Raw genomic sequence first — 23,228 nt, forward strand, 5'->3', positions numbered from 1 at the left:
ACCCTAAACCACCCAAACATCCACGCAACGGACCAAGTAATGCTATCCAACAGCTCACTGATGTTGGCCCTTTAGTTCATTGTTGCTCTGGGATAAAAACTATTCACAAAACGTGTGGTCCAGGTTTTAATTGTTCTGTATCTTCTGCCAGAAGGCAACAGTCCAAAAAGATTGTAAGCAGGATGGGAAGAGTCTCTGAGAATGTTATGCAACTTCCTCAAACAGCAAGATTCGAAAATGTCGTCCAGGGCTGGTAGCTGGAGCCCGATGATATTCTGGGCAGTTTTAATGATTCTCTGTAGAGCGTTTTTGTCCGCTACAGAGCTGCTCCCATACCATGCAAGAATGCCATATGTCAGGACACTCTCAATGGTGCTGCAATAGTAGGACAGAAGTAGATTCTGAGATAGATTTATCTTCCTGAGCATTCTCAGGAAGTACAGACTTCCAAGGTCCCATCCACCTCTGTTATTCTGTTTTGTTAAATTCTCAAATGGGCATTGCTGAGAATTTGGAGAATCGGTCCATATATCTGGAACATATCCTGGGGTTCTGAGTGTTTTGTGACAGGCTTCTGCCATAACCAAAGAAATATAATTTAAAGCCAGGCTACCATAACAAAACAGACTGTTTTAATAGGGTAAAATTGGAGCAAAGATTGAAAAAGATGTGTTTTACTGGGGGGTGGGGGTGGGGAATGTATATTTTTTAATACTTTCTGCAGGCAAAGGATCTGGCAACATGAATCAGAACTGTGAACTTTTCCATTTCCTTTCTTTTCTTGAGCCTTGGAATCCATCAGGTCACTGCTGGATACAACCATCCTATATTTTTTCATTAAAATAAAACCCCAGTCTGTAATTGAAGGAAACTACTTTGAAATTACAAGCCACCTCTGTGAGTAGTGATTTTCTGTTTTGAACATTACAGAGAGGATCACCAGGAAGGGGTGAGGGAGAAAAGAAGAAAGCGAGGGAGGGCAGCCTCCTTACAGGATGCATTTTATCATTAGTTTTAAAGGCCTTTTGATAGGAATGACAAAAGGGGCTCTGGGGGAACCATATGGGAGCCGAAGGTTTTGTGCCGTTATTGAGGATTTTACCATTGTTCATTCGTGTTCCAATTCTTCTGAATCACACGAATCTCAAAATTCCTCTTTGTTTATTGTCCAAGCAATACAGTTCTCCAAGGCTCCCCAGCGGATCTTCCTGTTTAATAGACCTATGTAATTAGAGTCAGAAAAAAAAAAACATCTTGCAATTAAAAGATGGGCTAGGAAAGATAAAACCAAATGGCGTGTGCCTGAACAGTTGCAAACTTTCAAGGATTGAGAGCGAAGGGACGCAGTGGCTCAGTGGCTAAGACGCTGAGCTTGTCGATCAAAAGGTCGGCAGTTCAGCAGTTCGAATCCCTAGTGCCGCGTAACGGAGTGAGCTCCCGTTACTTGCCCCAGCTTCTGCCAACCCAGCAGTTCGAAAGCACGTAAAAAATGCAAGTAGAAAAATAGGGACCATCTTTGGTGGGAAGGTAACAGCGCTCCGTGCACCTTTGGCGTTTAGTTATGCTGGTCACATGACCACGGAGACGTCTTTGGACAGCGCTGGCTCTTCGGCTTAGAAACTGAGATGAGCTCCGCCCCCTAGAGTTGGGAACGACTAGCACATATATACGAGGGGAACCTTTACCGTTACCTTTTTAAGGGTTGAGAGCTAGAGGGGCATCCTGGAAATCATAAGGAAGTCAAGAAAATGCTATTTTGTACAGCAAACAAAATAAAACAGTTCAGAGGACTAAAGTATTGATTCCCAAAGGAGACAGATTTTTACTTATCTGCATGGAGTTATGAGTATAAGAATTCTCTAAAAGACTGACTTGCCCTTAGATTTCCTGTATCCTTCAGGAGTGGCTACGTCTTCTTGGCAGTATACAAGAGTCTGCAGGTGGAAGAGCACCAATTTGATCTTAATCAGAATAGAGCTATAAGGGACCTTGGAGGTCTTCTAGTCCAACCCCCTGCTCAAGCCCTATATCTGTGATGGCGAACTTATGGTACACGTTCCAGAGGTGGCACGTAGGGCACTCTCTATGGGCATGCACGCTGTCGCCAGCTGCTCTTCTGGTTTCCAGCGTGCACATGCACGCCAGTCAGCTGGTCTTCACGGGCGCTGGAGCACCAGAAAACAGCCTGAAAACGGCCCGAAAAATGGCCAAAAAACAGGCTGTTTTCAGGCTGTTTTTTGGGCTGTTTTGGGCCAAAAAACAGCCCAAAAATGGCTTGAAAAACAGCCTGAAAAATGTCCCAAAAAAACGGCCCGGAAAATGGCCTGAAAATGGCTCAAAAAATGGCCAAAATCAGCCAAAAAACAGGCATGTGCACGCCAGCCAGTTGGTCTTTGGGTTTCCGATGCTCCAGTGTGCACATGTGCATGCACATGCATGCGCGTTCCAGTTTGGGAACTCAGTGCCGGAAATGTTACCATCACTGCCCTATATCAATTTAAATAGGTAGCTGACCAGCGTTTTCTTAAAAACCTCCAGTGATGAAGCACCTACAACTTCTGAAGGCAAGCTGTTCCACTGGTTAATTGTCCTCACTGTTAGGAAGTTTCTTCTTAATTCCAGGTTGCTTCGCTCCTTGGTTAGTTTCCATCCATTGTTTCTTGCCCTGCCTTCTGGAGCTTTGGAAAATAAGTTAACTCTCTCCTCTTCGCGGTAGCCTTTCGAATACTGGAATACTGCTATCGTGTCCCCCCCCAGTCTTTCTTTTCTCTAGACTAGCCAAACCCAAATCCTGCAACCGTTCTTCATATGTTTTAGTCTCCAGGCCTTTAATCATCTTAGTTGCTCTTCTCTGTACTCTTTCCAACGTCTCAACATCTTTTTTGTAATGTGGTGACTAAAAGTGGATGCAGTTTTCCAGGCGTGGTCTTACTTAGGATTTATAAAACGGTACTAATATTTGGGTACTGCAGGGTTGAGAGCACTAATTTGCTGCAGTACTTAAGGCATCAGATTAGAAGCCAGGAGACTGGGAGTTCTAGTCCTGCTGCTTTAGGCACAAAGCCAGCTTTTTCTCAGCCCTAGGAATGTGGCCATGGCAAACCACTTCTGAAAAACCTTGCCAAAAAAATTGCAGGACACTTGTCCAAGCAGTGTCCTAGAATTGAACACAATTCCCAGCTTGTATTCAAAGGTATGCCAAATGTATTTATTTTATTTTATTTTTTATTTTATTTTGAATTTGTATACCGCCCTTCTCCCTGAGGACTCAGGGCGGTGAACAGCCAAGTAAAAACATCAAGTACAAATATTAAAATACAGTTAAAATATACATATATAAATTTGGCCCCATTAATTAAAAACAATAAACAAAACACTTAAAAACACTTAAAAAAAATTAGGCCAGCCCGGCTTGCTGGAAAAGGAAGGTTTTAAGGGCACGGCGGAAGGCACCGAGGTCTTGGATTCTCCTTATCTCTGGAGGCAATTGATTCCAGAGGGTAGGTGCCCCCACAGAGAAGGCCCTCCCCCTGGGGGTCACCAGCCTGCACTGTTTGGCTGATGGCACCCCGAGGAGGCCCTCTCTGTGGGAGCGCACGGGTCGATGGGAGATTGTCGGTGGCAGCAGGCGGTCTCGAAGATAGCTAGGCCCTATGCCATGGAGCGCTTTAAAGGTGATAACCAACACCTTGAAGCGCACCCGGAAGACCACTGGGAGCCAGTGCAGCTCGCGCAGGAGCGGTGTTACATGGGAGCGCCAGGCTGCTCCCGTCACTACCCGCGCTGCTGCATTCTGGACCAGTTGGAGCCTCCGGGTGCTCCTCAAGGGGAGCCCCATGTAGAGAGCGTTGCAGTAGTCAAGGCGAGAGGTGACGAGGGCATGAGTGACTGTGCACAGGGAATCCCGATCAAGAAAGGGCCGCAACTGGCGGATCAGGCGAACCTGACAAAAGGTCCCCCTGGTTACAGCTGTCAGATGTTCCTCCAAGGACAGCTGCCTATCCAGGAGGACTCCCAGATTGCGAGCCCTCTCTGTGGGGGCCAACGACTCGCCCCCAATAGTCAGTGATGGAGTCAACTGACTATATCGGGATGCCGGGAGCCACAGCCACTCAGTCTTGGAAGGGTTGAGCCTGAGCCTGTTCCTCCCCATCCAGATCCGCACAGCCTCCAGGCACTGGGACATCACTTCAAGGGCATCGTTGGGGTGGCCTGGGGTGGAGATGTACAGCTGGGTGTCATCAGCGTACTGGTGGTATCTCACCCCAAAGCCACGGATGATCTCGCCCAGCGGCTTCACATAAATGTTGAACAGGAGGGGCGAGAGGACCGACCCCTGAGGCACTCCACATATAAGAGGCCTTGAGGTCGACCTCTGCCCACCTGCCAACACGAACTGCGACCGGTCGGAGAGAAAGGAGGAGAACCACCGTAATACGGTGCCCCCCATCCCCAACTCTTCCAGCCGGTGCAGCATGATACCATGGTCGATGGTATCAAAAGCCGCTGAGAGGTCTAACAGGACCAGAACAGAGGAACAACCCCTGTCCCGAGCCCTCCAGAGATCATCAACCAACGCGACCAATGCCGTTTCCGTGCTGTGCCCAGGCCTGAAACCAGACTGGAACGGATCTAGATAGGATGTTTCCTCCAAGAATTGTGGAAACTGTCGCGCGACCACACTCTCAACAACCTTCGCCAGGAAGCGAAGGTTGGAGACAGGACGATAGTTGGCCAATATTGCCGGATCCAGGGACGGCTTCTTGAGGAGAGGCCTCACCACCGCTTCTTTCAAAGCGGCGGGGAGGTGACCCTCACTCAACGAAGCGTTGATAACACCCTGGAGCCAGCCTCGTGTAACCTCCCGGGAGGCCAGTACCAACCAGGAGGGACACGGGTCCAGTAAACATGTGGCCGCACTAAGTCTCCCCAAAATCCTGTCCACATCATCCGGAGTCACAGCATCAAACTCCTCCCAGGTAACATTCTCAAGACTATTCCTCGTCACCCTGCCCTGATCTACCCAGTCAGAGTCCAAATCCCCCCGGATCTGAGCGATTTTGTCATACAGGTATTGTCCGAAATCCTCCGCCCTGCCTTCCAAGGGATCCTCCCGCGCTCCCGGATGGAGCAGGGAGCGGGTTACCCTGAACAGGGCGGCCGGACGATTCCCTGATGACGCAATAGAGGCGGAAAAGTAGTTAAACTTTGCCGTCTTTATCGCCACTAGGTAGGTCTTAATATGCGACCTTACCAGTGTTCGGTCAGATTCAGCGAGACTGGCCCTCCAACCACTCTCTAGGCGTCTTTTCCGGCGTTTCATCTCCCTCAGCTCCTCGGTGAACCAAGGAGCCGCGAGGGATCGACACCGGGTCAGAGGCCGCAAAGGCACGACTCGATCCAAGGCCCCACCAGCCGCCCGATCCCAGGCAGCTACCAGGTCCTCGGCCGAGTCGTGTGCCAGATCTTCAGGAATTGGCCCAAGCTCCATCTGGAACCTATCGGGATCCATCAGGCGCCTGGGGCGGATCCATCTAATTGGGTCCGCCTCCCTGCGGCGGGGTGTAGCGGTTCGAAGGTCCAGACGAAGGAGTGAGTGATCTGACCATGACAAGGGTTTCATGTCTATATCCCCTATAATAAGACCACTCAACCACTGGCCAGAGACAAAAATCAGGTCCAGCGTGTGTCCCCCCCTGTGAGTGGGGCCATGAACTAACTGGGTCAGGTCCATGGCCGTCATGGAAGCCATGAACTCCCGAGCCATCTCTGACGTTTCACCAACGGACGGCAGATTGAAATCACCCATGACCATAAGCCTGGGTGTATCAACTGCCACCGTGGCTATCACGTCGAGTAGCTCGGGCAGGGCCGTTGCCACGCGGCAGGGAGCCAGGTACGTAAGCAGCAAGCCCATCTGAACCCCATGACCCCATCTCACAAAGAGGGACTCACACCCGGCAATCTGTGGCACAGTGGTCTCCCTCGGACCCAGACCTTCGTTAATAATAACCGCCACCCCCCCCGCCCCTCCCCTGGGCCCTCGGCTGATGGAATGCTCTGAAGCCTGGTGGACACATCTCAACCAGAGGGACCCCTCCCTCCGGGCCCAACCAGGTCTCCGTAATACCCGCCAGGTCCGCTCCCCCCTCTTGAATAAGATCGTAAATGAGGGGGCCCTTATTTACCACGGACCTGGCGTTGCACAGCATCAGCCGGAGGCCCAGGTCCTGAGTATCTGAGCCACCTAGTATCCAAGGGGAGCCTTGAGGACCGGGGCGTGCAATCGCTCTCAAGTAGCGAGTGCGCACCCCCGGCACAAGATGAGGTCCTCTGCTCCCGCCATATCTGCCCCTCCCATCCACCGTGCTGATGACATCCCCAATCCCTCGTCCTGCGCCCTCCAGACCGTTACCCTGTGCCAGGCTGGGCCCTGACCTAGGTGGATTGCCCCCCCCATCCCCTTTGGTCGCCCTCCCAGTTCCCCTTAAAAGATTATTAAAAACCCTAATTAAAAAACCCCTCAATCCCCGCTTTAAAACATGCCACCTCTCGGGGCTCCAAAGCCCGTCCTTAAGGTAGGCCTTCGATAGAGTGGAAGGCCATCGCCGCGAGAGGGGGGCATCTCGCAGCGCAAGCAAATCTGCCGAGGTATAAGCCATACAAGTATAGGTGTTGTGGCCCGTCAGCGGCCTGTGCAGCTAGTAGCTGATTCCGACAGTGAGGAGGCTGGTGTGGTGCTGCGCCAGCAGCCTGTGCAGCTGACACTCAAGTCAGACAATGAGGAGGCTGGAGAAGATGTGGTGCCAGAGGCGGAGATTCAGCCACGGCCTTCAAAAGCTCCAGAAGCTCCCATATGTGAAGAGGAAGAAGAGGAGGAGCCTCTTCTCGATGCACGAGCGCGCAGAGCTGTTAAAAGGCAGGAGTGGCTCCTCAGGAGGAGGTCTCCTCGAGAGTAAGGCTTGGGGCTAATTGGCCACTCCCTTAGCCTATTTAAGGAAAGACGACGACTGATGCAATTTGCAGGAAACAACTTCATTCATATTCCTTCGCGTCTTGATTCCAGAAACGTTTGATTCGGCTCTTTTTTCTCTCTTGTCAGTGTTCCTGCAAATAGCTTCTGGGCATTCTGCCAACGACAGTAAGATTACGGTTATCTGAAATACTGTACCTTAGAATTATTATTCTTTGGATTCTTGTCGGCTGTTAATGAAGTTAAATTAATAGTCCTTCTTCAGAAAAAACTGATTTAAACTGTACATGTGTTCGAATAACTACTAAGAAAGCTGATTAGTAGTCTTTAATTAGTAAACTAAGGTTTGTATGGACTTTGTGTGTGCTGCATTCTTTGGGGTTCATAGCTGGGGCAGAACAATAGGGTAGACTATAGTTTTTTGGGAGTTGAACATATCTTGGTTTTTTTCCTTATGTTCTGTAACCTTCCTTCTCTTTCTTTCAAGGGATTTAGCTCGGAAAGATCGGAATGGAGCTTCTGATCCTTTTGTCAGAGTCCACTATAATAGCAAAATTCAGGAGACTTCGGTGAGTTGAGAGGAGGAGAAGAATATGGGAATATGCCAATTTTTGAAATTGTAGTTGATTATTTCTGCCTATCCAACTTTGCTTTACAATTTATTAATGGCCCATATTACTACAGGCGGTGCTTGACTTACGACCACAATTGGGACCAGAATTTCTGTTGCTAAACAAGGCAATTGTTAAGTGAGTCGCACCTAACTTTATGATCTTTTACCCCACAGATTTATTTCATTAGATCTATGACTGACAGTTGGAAAGGCTTAAAGCAACTCAGATTAAAAATTCAGTAAAAACAAACTGCAAAAGGTTTTTTAAAAATCCAACACTTCAATAAAATACATAAAGTTTCAGATTTCATAATTCCCAATCTGGCTTTAACAAACAGGAAAGATTTGGCTTGCTGAACTAGAAAAAAAACCCATATATATATAGTAATATACCGAACCCTTGGCCAGCCATAACCACACACATACACACACACACACACACTCACTAGATAACAGATAGATAGATAGATAGACAGACAGACAGACAGACAGACAGACAGACAGACAGATAGATAGATAGATAGATAGATAGAGCGAGCTAGATAGATAGATAGATAGATGATAGAAAGAAAGATAGATATAGAGATAGATGGATGGATGGATGGATGGATAGATAGATAGATAGATAGATAGATAGATAGATAGATAGATATAGCTAGATAGATGATAGAAAGTCCGATAGATATAGAGATAGATGATAGAGAGAGAGAGAGAGAGAGAGATAATAGACAGATAGATATAGAGATAGATAAAGATAGATGATAGAGAGACAGATAGATAGATATAGAGATAGATAGATAGATGATAGATAGATAGATAAAGATAGAGAGATGATAGATATAGAGATAGATAGATAGATAGATAGATAGATAGATAGATAGATAGATAGATAAAGATAACTAGATAGATGATAGAGAGACAGATAGCTATAGAGATAAAGAGATGATAGATATAGAGATAGATAGATAGATAGATAGATAGATAGATAGATAGATAAAGATAGCTAGATAGATGATAGAGAGACAGATAGCTATAGAGATAGATGATAGAGAGATAGAGAGATAGAGAGATAGATATAGAGATAAATGATAGGTAGATAGATAGGTAGGTAGATCGATAGAAACCCATATATAATATACAGAACCCTTGGCCAGCCATAATCACACACACACACACATACACACACACACACACAAGATAATAGATAGAGAGATAGAGATAATAGAAGATAGATAGATAGATAGATAGATAGATAGACAGATAGACAGATAGACAGATATAGAGATAAATGATAGGTAGATAGATAGGTAGGTAGATCGATAGACAGACAGACAGATGTGTGTGTGTGTGTGTGTGTGTGTGTGTGTGTGTGTGTGTGTGTGACTGGCCAAGGGTTTTGTCTGCCTAGCTCAGGGCTGTCAAACTCGCAGGCCGTGGGCCAGATGCATCACACGCCGGCCATACCCACACCTGGTTTAGCGAAGGGGGAAAATTCCTGATACGTCATGTGACACTGCCATGATGACGTGAGTTTGACACCCCTGGCCTAGCTGGATCATTAAAAAAGTGTTTCTGTTATAGCTTCCATTACTACAAATAGCCCTCGACTTACAATCACAAATGGGACTAACATTTCCATTGTAGATAAATCATTGTAGTCATAAGTGGACTCGGACATAATTTTATGACAATTTTTATAATGATTGTTAAGCAAATCCAACTTTTGTAATGGCCAGGTTTTGCTAGAAAACTGCAAAAAAGAGTTGTGAATCGTAATCATGTTACCACAGGATGCTGCAACCCGTTGTAAATAAATACGAGCCAGCTGTCAAAAACTCGAATTGCGATCATGTGACCGCAGGGGTGGGGTGATGGTCATAAGTACAGGCCACAGTCACTTTTTCCAAGACATTCATAACTTTGAACCATCATTAAATAAATGGTCCTAAATCAAGGACTACCTGTAGATGACAATGTTGAGTGGACTGAAATAGGGAAATGTGTTGCGTGCATTCAATGCTGTAATTTTCCGTAGCTGTCAGTCTCCAAAGATTCATTTAACCATAACCCTCCACCCATCTTCCTCAGCCAGTGGAATTCTTTATCATGTTACTGGCGGATATGGGAGTTGTAATCTGGCATCAATGGAGTATCTCCCATCTTGTTGTGGCCTGTCAGCGACCTGTGCGGATTGTAGCTGATTCTGACAGTGAGGAGGCTGGTGTGGTGTTGCGCCAGCAGCCTGTGCTGCTGGCACTCGAGTCAGACAATGAGGAGGCTGGAGAAGATGTGGTGCCAGAGGCAGGGATTCAGCCAGGGCCTTCAGAACTTCCAGAAGCTCTTTTAAGTGAAGAGGACGAAGAGGAGGAGCCTCTTCTCAATGCACGGGCGCGCAGAGCAGCCAAAAGGCAGGAGTGGCTCCTCAGGAGGAGGTCTCCTCGAGAGTAAGGCTTGGGGCTAATTGGCTACTCCCTTAGCCTATTTAAGGAGGAATGCCGACTGAAGCAAGTTGTAGGGAACAACTTTAGTTCATTCTCCTTTGCGTCTGGATTCTCTGCAAAATTGCTTCTGGGCTTTCTGCCAACCTTAGTAAGATTGTGATTACTTTATCTTTGGTTTCTTGTAGGCTGTTAAGAAAGTTTATTAACAGCCTTTGTTTGGAAGAGACTGAGTTATTTTAGTAAATTTAAGTTTGGTACAGACTTTGTGTGTGCTGTGTTCTTTGGGGTCCGTAGCTGGGGCAGAACACATCTTAGGCAGGCTGCCATATTTCCTTTTAGGATTTCCCTGATACTGTTGTGGCCCGCCAGTGGCCTGCGCGGATTGCTGCTGATCCCGATGACGAGGAAACTGGTGTGGTGCTGTGCCAGCAACCTGTGCAGCTGGCGCTCGAGTCGGACAGCGAGGAGGCTGAAGAAGAGGTGGTGCCAGAGGCAGGGATTCAGTCAGGGCCTTCAGAACCTCCAGAAGCTCTTTTAAGTAAAGAGGAGGAAGAGGAGGAGCTTCTTCTCAATGCATGGGCACGCAGAGCTGCCAAAAGGCAAGAGTGGTTCCTCAGAGGAGGTCTCCTCGAGAGTAAGGCTTGGGGCTAATTGGCCACTCCCTTAGCCTATTTAAGAAAGTACACAGCTAGTAACAAGCTGCAGGAAACAACTTTAGTTTGCTAACTATCGTGTTGGGATGTCTCTGCAAACCTTGTTTCTGGGCTTTCTGCCAACTCCAGTAAGACACTGAATATCTTATCTATGGAATTCTGGCAGGCTGTTAAGAACGCTTTATTAACAGTGGCATTTGCTAAAACTGCGTTTTTGAGTAAACTAAGTTTTGTTCGGCGTTTGCGTGTGCTGTGTTCTTTGGGATCCGTAGCTGGGGCAGAACAGATACAGGTAGTCTTTGACTTACAAGTTTAGTGACTGTTCAGTGTTACAACAACATGAAAAAAAGGGCTGTGTTATGCTATGACCATTTTTCACACTTATGACCCTTGCAGCATCCCCATGGTCATGTGATCAAAATTCAGGCGCTTGGCCACTGACTCATATTTATGACGGTTGTAGGGTCCTGGGGTCATGTGATCCCTTTTTGTGACCTTCTGACTAGCAAAGTCAATGGGGGAAGCCAGATTTACTTCATAACTAACTAACTGAACAATTGCAGTGATTCACTTAACAACCGTGGCAAGAACGATCGTAAAAAATGGGGCAAAACTCACCCAATTGCCTTGCTTAACAACAGAAACGTTGAGCTCAATTGTGGGCGTAAGTTGAGGACTACCTGTACAATGGAATTGTCTTCCTATTTCTTTCTTCAGGTGATCAAAAAATCTTGCTACCCCAGATGGAACGAGACCTTTGATTTTGACCTGGATGAGTCAGCTGCAGAAAAGCTGTGCATTGTTGAAGTCTGGGATTGGGATCTTGTCAGCAGGAATGATTTTTTGGGGAAGGTGAGTTGAAAAAGAAGGACACGCTGAAGGCAGGTTGGAACATGTGAGGAGCAAGGAGGCGGCTCTGTTGAAAGACTGTCCTGTTCTGGCTATATTTAGAAACTCTAACTTGAGAACCGAGGGGGGGAGGGGCGGGGAATAACCTGAAGTAGCTGCTTGCAAATTCTTGTGACTAAGACATGGGATACGAAGGCCTGAAAATTAAACATGGCTGCAGTTGAAATCAGCAAGGACTTGGGTGCTAGTACTGCCTCGAACATAGTAGGGTTCTCGATCACGCCGATGTTTGTTTCTTTGTTTTTTCACTGTTTCTTCCTTCTTTTTTTCTTAGTACTGTAGGAAGGAAACCCCCCCCCGATTAAAATATTCTTTATTCTTAATATTAAAAAGAGGACAGAATATTATATTTCCCCAAAGGAGAAGCATGGAGAAGCAAGGCAGAAAGCAGGCTCATAGCCTCAAGCAGAAGTCTCAAGCAGGGGTGAAATCCAGCAGGTTCTGACAGGTTCTGGAGAACCGGTAGCGGAAATTTTGAGCAGTTCGGAGAACCGGCAAATACCACCGCTGGCTGGCCCCAGAGTAGGATGGGAATGGAGATTTTGCAATATCCTTCCCCCAGGAGTGGGGAGAGAATGGGGATTTTGCAGTATCCTTCCCCTGCCATGCCCACCAAGACACCCCCACAGAACCGCTAGTAAAAAAATTTGGATTTCACCACTGGTCTCAAGTCTTTAGAGATCTTTTGTATCCATTAAGAAAGACTGGGCCAATCTATTCACAAACAAAACAGCTTCAGCCACAAGTTTCCACAGAAAGCTGGAGTTGATGGGATTAAGAATTTGCATTCCCCCACCCAAATTCCAAGAACAGGACCTGACCTTTTAGACATGATAATAGGATTTACCCACCACCATTAGACTAGCAAAAGGAGGGGCGCGGTGGCCTAGAGGTGGAGCTCTCGCCTCACAATCAGGAGGCTGTGAATTCGATCCTAGGTAGAGGCAGATATTTCTCTCTCTGGGCACACTGAGAATATATCTGCTGAACAAAACTCCGCATTGGTGATGGGAAGGGCATCCGGCCATTAAAACACACTGCTAGCTCTATTCAGTTGCCAAAACTCCACCCTGCAAGGGATTATGGGGTCATTAAATAAAGATGATGATGATGATGATGATGATTAGACTAGCAAAAGACACAGAGCACACTACATTGCACAACCCCTTGGAGCATCTCAAACTCAAAACCCCAGAACCCTATAAAGATCCATCCACTCACTTAGACATTTTGTCAGCCACCCCAGAAACATGCTGCTGTCACTGAAGTTTCTGGCAACAAAATAAACTGTCTTTCCTTGCATTCAGCCTCTGTTTCATTTCCAGTGCCTTTCTCCCGGCTTGGAATGAGACCGGATTTTTCTTCCTACAGTATACACTAAAAAGAAAGGAAGAATAGCTGCTGTTTGATAATAATACTGGGACCTATCTATCTAAAAGCGTTGGTAGAGACCCATTGTACAAAGCCATGACTTGCTTTAGCCTGGGTTATTTATTACGCTTTATCTTAACCAGTTTTCCCGAAAAAAATAGGAAAAAAAATACCAAAAAATGGGAAGGAGGTACATGAGAAGCTGCAAAACACAAATAAAATCAGAAAACGTGGACATTATCTTGTTTTGCCACATATCAATCAACTGTCAAAGAGATATCTAAATCTACCCAAAGGGGTAACGTAAAATAAAAAATAACAATTCTCTAACGTTAGAGGAGATCATAACAGCTGTGTCACCGAAAGACGTACCAAGTTTATTAGTAGAGAAAAATGCCTTTTCAAAAGCATCTCTCTTGAATCCAATCCTTCGTAACAAGAACAGTACTACGTTTTCATTAACTTTTCATTTATGTGTTCAATAAATGGTTGGGCTTGCCACAATACCCAAGCCCAAACCAATAAGCCACATGGTGCAATGTGTGAATGGATGCTTATTTTTTTTAACGTTTTGGCAATGCCTGGGAAAATGTGGCTGCGTATTGAATGATGAGTCACTGCACCACAAAGCAGAGATTGCCTTCCTTTGTTGCTAGATCACTGCAGAGTCATCTTTACCGCTTTTTTATTAGATTTATTTGCGCCCGTCTTGGTTCTATGCAGCTCTTATCGTTATGCATGGTAGGGAGTGAACTGGGGCCAGACCCCCTGCCCCTCCCATATGCTCTTAAGAGGCTCCCTGGCCATTTGACTCATTGAGGAAGGATGGCACACTGTGAGGTGGCTGGGCCACCCACCTGCACCTTTTAGGAAGACACCTTGGTGGAGATGTTATACGATGAGGGGGGTCTGCCAGGAAAGGGGGTTTGTGAGAGAGATGGGTGTGGTGAAGAGGCAGTGGATCCTCTTCACCACACTGGGCATTGGATGCAAATCAATGACAAAACAAATGTATTGATTGATTGATTTATACAGATACCAATCTCATAATATGTAATTTTGGGTGGCTTTCAAGGATAAAACACAAGCAATAAGCATTAATAATAAATTCAAACAACAGTTGTTTATATGTGTAGGAAGGTAGCACCCACCCCTCTCCTAGGAAAGTAAGATATTTTAGGAAATATTAAAAGGGCATTAAATATTAAACTATGGAAAATAAATTATAAATTGACAATGTCTGTATCCTATAAAGAAAATCTCTATAAAATGTTTTATAGGTGGCACTTGCCACCAGCCAGATTGGCAAGAATGTTCCCCGGCACGCCATCAACATGTTGGAAATGCAACCACCACAAAGGCACCTATTACCATATGTGGTGGACCTGCCCAATGGTGAAACAATATTGGCAAAGGATCAAAATACAAATAGAGGAAATAACACACCAAAAGATAGAACTAAGACCAGAAAGCTTCCTACTAGGCATACTAAATGGACACTACGAAAAAGAAACAACATATTTAATTATACATATGATAACAGCAGCACGAATACTATACGCGCAACACTGGAAGAGTAGTGATATACCAACACCAGATAAAGTAATCAATAAAATTATGGAATGTGCGGAATTAGATAGACTCACAAAGGAATTACAAAATAGGGAAGAACATGACTTTTACTTAGTATGGGAAAGTGGTATAGTTGGTTGAAAGATAGCAAAGAGATGAAGCAATAGGAAGTAAACAAAATGACCAAATATAGTATGATGTAAACAAAGAACAGACATAGGTCAACAAAGATCAATAGTAGATAGACAAAAGGGAATGACCAAATAAGGAAGAGTCAAAATACAAAGAGAAATGTATATTATAGTTGCGACAAACTGGACATGTATTGAAATGGGTGTTTATATGTTTTTATGTTTTGTACGTTTCATTGTTCTGTTTAGTTTGTACTTATAAATAAAAATTGAAAATAATAATAATAATAATAATAATAATAATAATAAAATAAATATTAAAAGGGCAGAATATTTCCCCTAAAAGGGAGGCAGAAACTCAGTCCCTCCCCCCCACCTTTGTCAATGGGCCATTAAGGCCTGGACCGGTCTATTCTACATAACAAAGATCTACCTCCTTCAGGCAGAGCCATAATAGGAATTGCCCAAAGCCCTTTCATTACATCATCACCCAGCAAGTCAACCAAGCCTGGGACACAGACAACCTACAAAGTTACCCCTGCATAGCCCCATGGGAATCTGACAACCAATCAGAATACAAGCTCAAATTCAAACCCCAACAGAGGGTATAAATCTCTTTCTCACACACACATCCATGTGCCTTTTTAGCCCAGGATCTCAAACCATGTGGTCCTGTCCACCGTTAAACCATCTTTCCAAGCAGTCTCCATGTTTCCAGTGTCTTTCTCCCCACTTGGAACTGAACCCAGATGGACATTTCTTCCAACATATGGATACATGCATGTGCTTTATATTGTGTCAAGATGGTGATGATGATAATCATGATGATTTTAAAAAAGAAAAAAACTCCCAACAAAATCAGTTTGACTTAATAGGTACACATTTTTCTTGCAAAGTTAAAGAAATGGCTTGATGTTCAGTCTCCCAGGATACCTTTCCAGCTGCCCAGACCTCTTACAATTGGGATTTCCTGATCTACCTGAATTACTAGACCTGATTTTTGGTTAAGTTCTCAAATAAATTGACTGTGCTGCCATCTGGAGGAATTCTAGGAGTTGTCCACTCATCTTGAATTTGCCAAGTTTGAAAAACTCTGCCTCAAAATAGCAGTAGCACTAGCACTTAGACTTATATACCGCTTCATAGTGCTTTTACAGCCCTCTCTAAGCAGTTTACAGAGTCAGCATATTGCCCCCAACAATCTGGGTCCTTAATTTACCCACCTCGGAAGGATGGAAGGCTGAGTCAACCTTGAGCCTGGTGAAATTTGAACTGCCGAACTGCAGCTAGCAGTCAGCTGAAGTAGCCTGCAGTGCGGCACTCTAACCACTGCGCCACCTTGGCTAATTTTCGAGCAATATTGGCCAGAGGTGGGTTTCAGCAGATTCTGACCAGTTCTGGAGAACCGGTAGCGGAAATTTTGAGTAGTTCAGAGAACCGTTAATAAAAATCCTGGCCCCGCCCCCATCTATTCTCTGCCTCCCAAATCCCAGCTGATCGGGAGGAAATGGAGCCTTGATAGTACAGTGGTTTAGTGCACCCTGTTATTAACACAGCTGCCTGCAATTTCTGCTGGTTCGAATCTCTCCAAGGCTCAAGGTTGACTCAGCCTTCCATCCTTTCTAAGGTAGGTGAAATGAGGACCCAGTTTGTGGGGGCAATAAGCTGACTTTGTATAAAATATACAAAAGAATGAAGGCTATTGCTTAACGCATTGTAAGCCGCCCTGAGTCTCCGGAGAAGGGCGGCATATAAATCAAATTTAAAAAAAAATAAAAAAAATGGGGATTTTGCAGTAACCTTCCCCTGGAGTGGGGTGGGAATGGAGATTTTACAGTATCCTTCCCCTGCCACGCCCACCAAGCCATGCCACATCCACCAAGCCACACCCACAGAACTGGTAGGAAAAAGTTTTTGAAACCCACTACTGATATTGGCTAATATTAAAGCCATATGAATAGAAAAACAATATTTTTTTTAAAAAAACCCAACCAACGCACTTTTATGAGACTCTTAAAGGACAGTTGGTGGCAGTGATTTGGAGTAGGAACAATCTTTTATATAAGCTGTTTTCTGCTTTTTCCTCCTCTCCTTTCAGGGATCTTGTGCATGGGACAATTGATAATAAAGTGTTAATTTGCTAGGACTCTATACCAGGGGTGAAATGCTCCCGGTTCAGACCAGATCACCCGATCCGGTAGCGATGGCAGCGGGTGGTTCGGAGAACCGGTAGCAAAAAATCTCTGCCCCTCCCACCATGCCCAGCTGAGCTGCATGATCATCAGAGGTTTTTTTAAAAAACTTTTAAAAGCATTTTTTCTACAACTTTTTCCGCCGAAAAAATGCTTTTAAAAGTAAAAAAAAGCCTCTGATGATCGCGCGGCTCAGCTGGGATCGTCAGAGCCTTTTCAAAGCATTTTTTTAATCACCTCGTCTGCTGAAGAGGTTGCAGGAAAAAATGCTTTGAAAAGTCTCTCTGACGATCCCAGCTGAGTTGCTTAATGGTCAGATAGGCTTTTTAAAAAATATCTGACGATCAAGCAACTCAGCTGGGATCATCAGAGAGGCTTTTTAAAAAATGCTTTGAAAAGCCTCTCTGATGATCAGGCAACTCAGCTGGGATCATCAGAGAGACTTTTAAAGCATTTTTTTACAACCTCTTCAGAGGAAGAAGTGGTTTAAAAAATGCTTTGAAAAGGCTCTGACAATTCCAGCTGTGTTGCCTGATTGGCAGAGGTTTTTCAAAGCATTTTTTTGCATTTGCAGAAAAAATGCTTTGAAAAGTTAAAAAAAAAAAAGTTGGCCACGCCCACCCAGTCACATTACCCCCCACCACCAAGCCACGCCCACAGAACCAGTAGTAACAAATTTTACATTTCACCTCTGCTCTATACTAACCCCGCTTTGAAAAATAGGGTGTACCTCTTTGCCTTCATGGCATCTCTTCTGCCACTCAGCTTCTTCCACCACCCCCCAAAAAAAAATTAATATGAAAGAAACAATTGGGAAATGGCTTAGCCCATCACCTACTTGCCACCTGATCACTGGTTCTTGGATGGTTCACATCTTTTGGAGGCCACCAATCTCTCTTGAACATTCCTTTCTGATCTGCAGGTGGTATTCAATGTCCAAAGGCTGAAGGCTGTCCAGCGAGAAGAAGGATGGTTTTTGCTCCGCCCAGACAAATCCAAACCAAGATTGGATGAGTAAGTCTGAATTCTCAGTACCTACCAGATTATCAAAGGGGAAATGAAAACTGACACTAGGGAGCACCACAGGAGTTCAGAAGGGTTTCCTCCAAAAACATTAGAAATTGCTGTACAGCAGTGTTTCTCAACCTTGGAAGCTTGAAGATGGGTGGACTTCAACTCCCAGAATCCCCCAGCCAGCGCTGCTGGCTGCGGGATTCTGGGAGTTGAAGTTCACCCATCTTCAAGCTACCAAGGTTGAGAAACACTGCCTTACAGTGTCTTGAACTGATTCATCTTATCTACTTTTACTTGGGGTTATTTATTTTTGTCGGATTAGTTAATTTTGCGCTAAGGCTATTGGGAGCATCTGAGATTAACTTTGCTTCTTTGGAGAATAAGTGTGGAGCCAGAGGTGGCATTCAGCAGGTTCTGACCAGTTCTGGAGAACCGGTAGCGGAAATTTTGAGTAGTTCGGAGAAGCGGTAAATACCACCTTTGACTCGACTCGACTCGCCCCCATCTATTCTCTGCCTCCCAGCTGATTGGGAGGAAATGGGGATTTTGCAGTATCCTTCCCCTGGAGTGGGGAGGGAATGGAGATTTTACAGTATCCTTCCCCTGCCTTGCCCACCAAGCCATGCCCACAGAACTGGTAGTAAAAAATTTTGAATCCCACCACTGGTGTGGAGATGCCTATGAGGAATATTCCATGAGTTCATCCACTGAACTCCTATTCCATGAGACCAAACTGAAATGTGTCTACCATCCCCAAATGTTAGGAAAGTGGTAACCAGCTTATAAAGTACATCTAATATCCTTATTTTTCCATGTGTTTCAGAGGGAATCTAGGCTCCTTACACCTCCAGGTGCAGCTTCGGGATGAGATGGTTCTGCCATCCATCTACTACCAGCCTCTTGTCGAGCTGTTGTGCCAGGAAGTTAAAGCAGGGATAAAGGTGAGACGGAATAACAGAAGAACAGAGTTGGAAGAAATCTTGGAGGTCTTCTAGTCCAACCCTGTGCTTTAGCAGGAGACTATATCGGTAGTCCTTGATTTACAACCACAATTGAGCCCAAAATTTCTGTTTCTTAGTGAGGTATTTGTTAAGTGAGTTTTGTTCCCTTTTATGACTTTTCTTGCCACAGTTGTTAAGTGAATCACTGCAGGTATTCAGTTAATATCACGTTTGTTAAGTGCATCTGGCTTTCCCATTGACTTTGCTTTCATAAAAGGGATCGTGTGATCCCAGGCTGCTGCAGCCATCATAAATATTAGTCAGTTGCCCAGCGTGTGAATGTTGATCACGTGACCATGGGGATGCTGTAACGGTCGTAAGAATAGAATAGAATAGAATAGAATAGAATAGAATAGAATAGAATAGAATAGAATAGAATAGAATAGAATAGAATAGAATTCTTTATTGGCCTAGTGTGATTGGACACACAAGGAATTTGTCTTGGTGCATATGCTCTCAGTGTACATAAAAGAAAAAGATACATTCATCAAGAATCATAAGGTACAACACTTAATGATAGTCATAGGGTACAAATAAGCAATCAGGAAACAATACCAATATAAATTGTAAGGATACAAGCAACAAAGTTACAGTCATGCAGTCATAAGTGGAAGGAGATGGGTGATGGGAACGATGAGAAGATTAATAGTAGTGCAGATTTAGTAACTAGTTTGACAGCGTTGAGGGAATTATTTGTTTAGCAGAGTGATGGCATTTGGGGAAAAACTGGAATGGAAGGCAGCTGCGCAAAGGCTGTACGTGTGATGCAAATGTGCTTGATAAAACAGAGAATGCAGACGTTTATGTTCAAAGGGACGCACAAAACATCACGTTTTTATGAAAAATACACCCTCCCCTTCTGAAATTAATGTGCGTTAACTTCTCTGTGAAATGTATTTCCTCGGCCCACGCTCTTCTCCTTACAGAACGAGAAAGTGCACCTAATAACTCTGATTGATGAGACCACAACTGCTGAATGCAGACAGGAACTGGCGGTGAACCTAGTCAAGCTCTTCTTGGGCCAAGGCTTGATTAAAGAGTTCTTGGATCTCCTCTTCAAACTGGAGCTGGACAGAACCTGTAAGGACCAGGGCAGGAGGGAACACATCCCTTTATACTACCATTTTGTGTATGTGTGTGGGAGGGGAGGGTGCCTTTGAGTCAGTGTTGGCTCCTTGGTGACTGCTTGGAAAAATTCCTGCAATTTTCTTGGGGTGTGTGTGTGTCTTGTGTGATTGGGGGTGTTGAGTTTGTTTTAATTGCTTTTCATGTTAATGAAACCATGGCTATTTTAATACTGCTTCTGTCACATAAACTGCCAAGAGTTCATTCTGATTTTCATCAGCTATACATGTAATAAATTAAATACCATGAAGAGTGGTATTTAATACCACAAAGGTGTGTGGGTTCAAAGGGGTTAGACCAGGGGTCGGCAACCTTAAACACTCAAAGAGCCACAAAGCCCCCCATTCAATTCTGGAGCTGACCGGAAGTCCTTTTTCCCCTACCTGTCCTAACCGAAAGCCCTATCAATTGTGGAGCCGACCAGCGACAAGGAGCCGCAGCAGAAGGATGAAAGAGCCACATGCGGCTCCAGAGCCACGGGTTGCTGACCCCTAGCTAAACTAGTAGCAATAAGTAATTTGTGGTTCCATGTGATATCTTAATATGTAGCATGTAAACCAACATGCTATGTATTTATATGCTACACTATGTTAAATAATTTTTTCCCATTTTGGTACAGCATGCTATATAAGGACACGTTTTGTTATTTGGGTATACAGAATTTTGTGTAAATGCAGCCATTGGACATGCTAAACCTATCCCACTCAGTTTATTAATTGTCTGTCCTTTCTTGTCTCTTAATCCCAACAAGTATTGTGGTCGATTTAGTTGTGGCCAAACTCCTTTGCCTTCAATTTGGAATTGTCAAGGTATTTAGAAGCTTTCTGGGTAGGCAGGATGGGCAGCAGAAGGTAAGGAAAAGAGAATGCAGAAAGGAGGGAATATCTGAAATAAGATATAAGGGGAAGAAAGCAATCAATATGAAAAAGAGGGAAGCTTTCTGAGTAGGCAAAAAAAAAAATCTTTGAAAGCATGGCATTTGAAAGCATGAAAGTGATGGCAAAGATGACTATCATATTCATTTCAGACAATCACTTTTGCTGCTTCTATCATCTAAGAGAAAGAGAAAGCTGAATCAAGGGATGCGGTGGCTCAGTGGCTAGGACTCTGAGCTTGTCGATTGAAAGGTCGGCAGTTCAGCGGTTCGAATCCCTAGTGCCGCGTAACGGGGTGAGCTCCCGTTTCTTGTCCCAGCTTCTGCCAACCTAGCAGTTCAAAAGCACGTAAAAAATGCAAGCAGAAAAATAGGGACCACCTTTGGTGGGAAGGTAACAGCATTCCATGTGCCTTTGGCATTTAGTCATGCCAGCCACATGACCACGGAGACGTCTTCGGACAGGGCTGGCTCTTCGGCTTTGAAACGGAGATGAGCACTGCCCCCTAGATTCGGGAACGACTAGCACATATGTGCAAGCGGAACCTTTACCTTTACTTTATAGCTGAATCAAAGGGGACAACCAATGAAAGATGTCTTGACCCTTTCAAGGGTCAAAATGTAATCAGTAGATAGCAAGTCATCCTGTTTTTCTTCATAAGTGGTTGAAAGGGTGTATAGATCAGTGACCGATCATAAATCACTTTCTGTGTTTCAGTTGAGCCCAACACGTTGTTTCGGAGCAACTCTTTAGCTTCTAAGTCTATGGAGTCATTTCTGAAGGTATTTTGTGGGATGCTGCCTTCCTTCTATGACGGGTGGTGGGAGGCTCTTCCTACCAGTTTCTGATTATGAAGCTCACTATCTGCTGCTGTGCCTCTAATCTCTGACTCTGTAGGTAGCAGGTATGCAATACCTCCATCGAATCCTTAAGCCGTCAATCAACCGAATGTTTGAAGAGAAGAGATACATTGAACTAGATCCCAGCAAAGTGGAAAGCAAGGAGATCGGGTAGGAAGAAGGAAGGAGCAACAGTGGAGAGGCCTCTCTGTGAAGGAGAGACTTATAGTCAAGGGCCTCGCCAGTTTTGAGCCAGTGGACACAAAACCTTGAGAAGTGGTTGTGGGTGCCTTCACAAAATGGCAGCCCTTATGAGCATTATCAATCACAACCCTCCCATTTACCAGAATGGAAACTGGGGTGGTAGATGGGGGCTCTTGCTCGCCAAGATTGTTATTTTCCATCCCAATTTCTTCAAAAATGGCTGATTTGATTCCCAAATGCATTCTGCGAAATAATGCTGATGTGTTTCTTTGAAATATGCCATTTTTGATGTTAAATATATTTTAGGTTAGAAGATTTTTTTAAAATCTTGGTTTGCCAGCATGTTAGTGCCTAAGACAACTGAGGGAAAGTTTTGTCAGTGTCAGACATTCACATTCTTTACCTGTTCTGACACAGCCTTCGCAGAAGCCAGAAACAGACTCCCTGCAAAGAAAAAACCCTCATTATTTACACACTAGGAATTAACCTCATTCACCAACAGAAAGTCCAGTCAAGAGTCCTGCAAGAAGTTAACTGAAACAATAGTCCTTACCAGCTCGTTATGATAAATGCAAGGTTGTGAGCTCCCAGCCGGGAGGCTGCAAATTAAGTCAGTTCAAACAGAGAAATAGACAAACCTCCATTCTGGCAAGGCAGTCTTTCTTGCATGAAACACACGGGCAAACTTTCCAGAAATGCAAACGGTTGTCTGCGACAACCAAACCACTCCCCTTTCCTCCTATTATTCCCCAGCCAGGAAGGGGCCAGTCAGCATCCACTTTTGTTTTGCTTCCCGAGCCGGCTCATTGTCCTCTGTTGTTCACCTCTCCTATCTGCTCTGCGCATACGCGTATCTGGAACAGGCCCCAGCTGTTCCTCCTCCTCACTCATCTCTGACTCCAAAGGCAGCTGCCTCTCTGGCTGGGAAATGCCAGACGGTCCTGGCTCTAGCTCTGTGTCCAACACTGAGCATCCAGCAGAGCCTTCCCCAAGCTCCAGAACAGGCCCAAGTTCTTCCCCAACCTCCTCATTGTCCGAGTCTGCTGCCAGCTCTGCTGGCAGCTGGCGGGCCACAATATTACCTGGATGCTGTTCAGGGATAAAAATGCAAAGTCTGGAGGATTTATATAATTATGCATAATAAAAACCTGACCTGTTTATCAAGGAAATAAAGTGGGTCTTGAATCCTAGTGCTTGCTAGAGGTGATTCTCATTGTCTTGTTGCTTGGGGTGTTTGGGATGAAAACATGTATCAGGCAACATAATTTTAGAACATTTGAATTTTGTGGCTGGTAGACAAGTTACACTGAGTATT

General features: G+C 44.8%; 1 protein-coding gene across 2 annotated transcripts in view; it reads left to right on the plus strand.

Moving 5' to 3' along the window:
- LOC139308504 (ras GTPase-activating protein 4-like) overlaps positions 1-23,228 on the plus strand; it is an 88,772-nt gene that overhangs the window by 49,151 nt on the left and 16,393 nt on the right. For both annotated transcript variants that reach the window (XM_070932078.1, XM_070932079.1), the window contains 7 exons: positions 7,461-7,542; positions 11,398-11,532; positions 17,778-17,869; positions 18,693-18,810; positions 19,797-19,950; positions 21,588-21,652; positions 21,768-21,880. In XM_070932078.1, the coding sequence (XP_070788179.1) occupies positions 7,461-7,542; positions 11,398-11,532; positions 17,778-17,869; positions 18,693-18,810; positions 19,797-19,950; positions 21,588-21,652; positions 21,768-21,880 (759 nt within the window). The remainder of the gene's footprint in view (positions 1-7,460; positions 7,543-11,397; positions 11,533-17,777; positions 17,870-18,692; positions 18,811-19,796; positions 19,951-21,587; positions 21,653-21,767; positions 21,881-23,228) is intronic.

Source organism: Pituophis catenifer, unplaced genomic scaffold (genome assembly GCF_029215685.1).
Source record: "Pituophis catenifer annectens isolate HBS135680 unplaced genomic scaffold, rPitCat1.0.hap2 SCAF_1, whole genome shotgun sequence".
NCBI classification, from domain to species: domain Eukaryota; kingdom Metazoa; phylum Chordata; class Lepidosauria; order Squamata; family Colubridae; genus Pituophis; species Pituophis catenifer.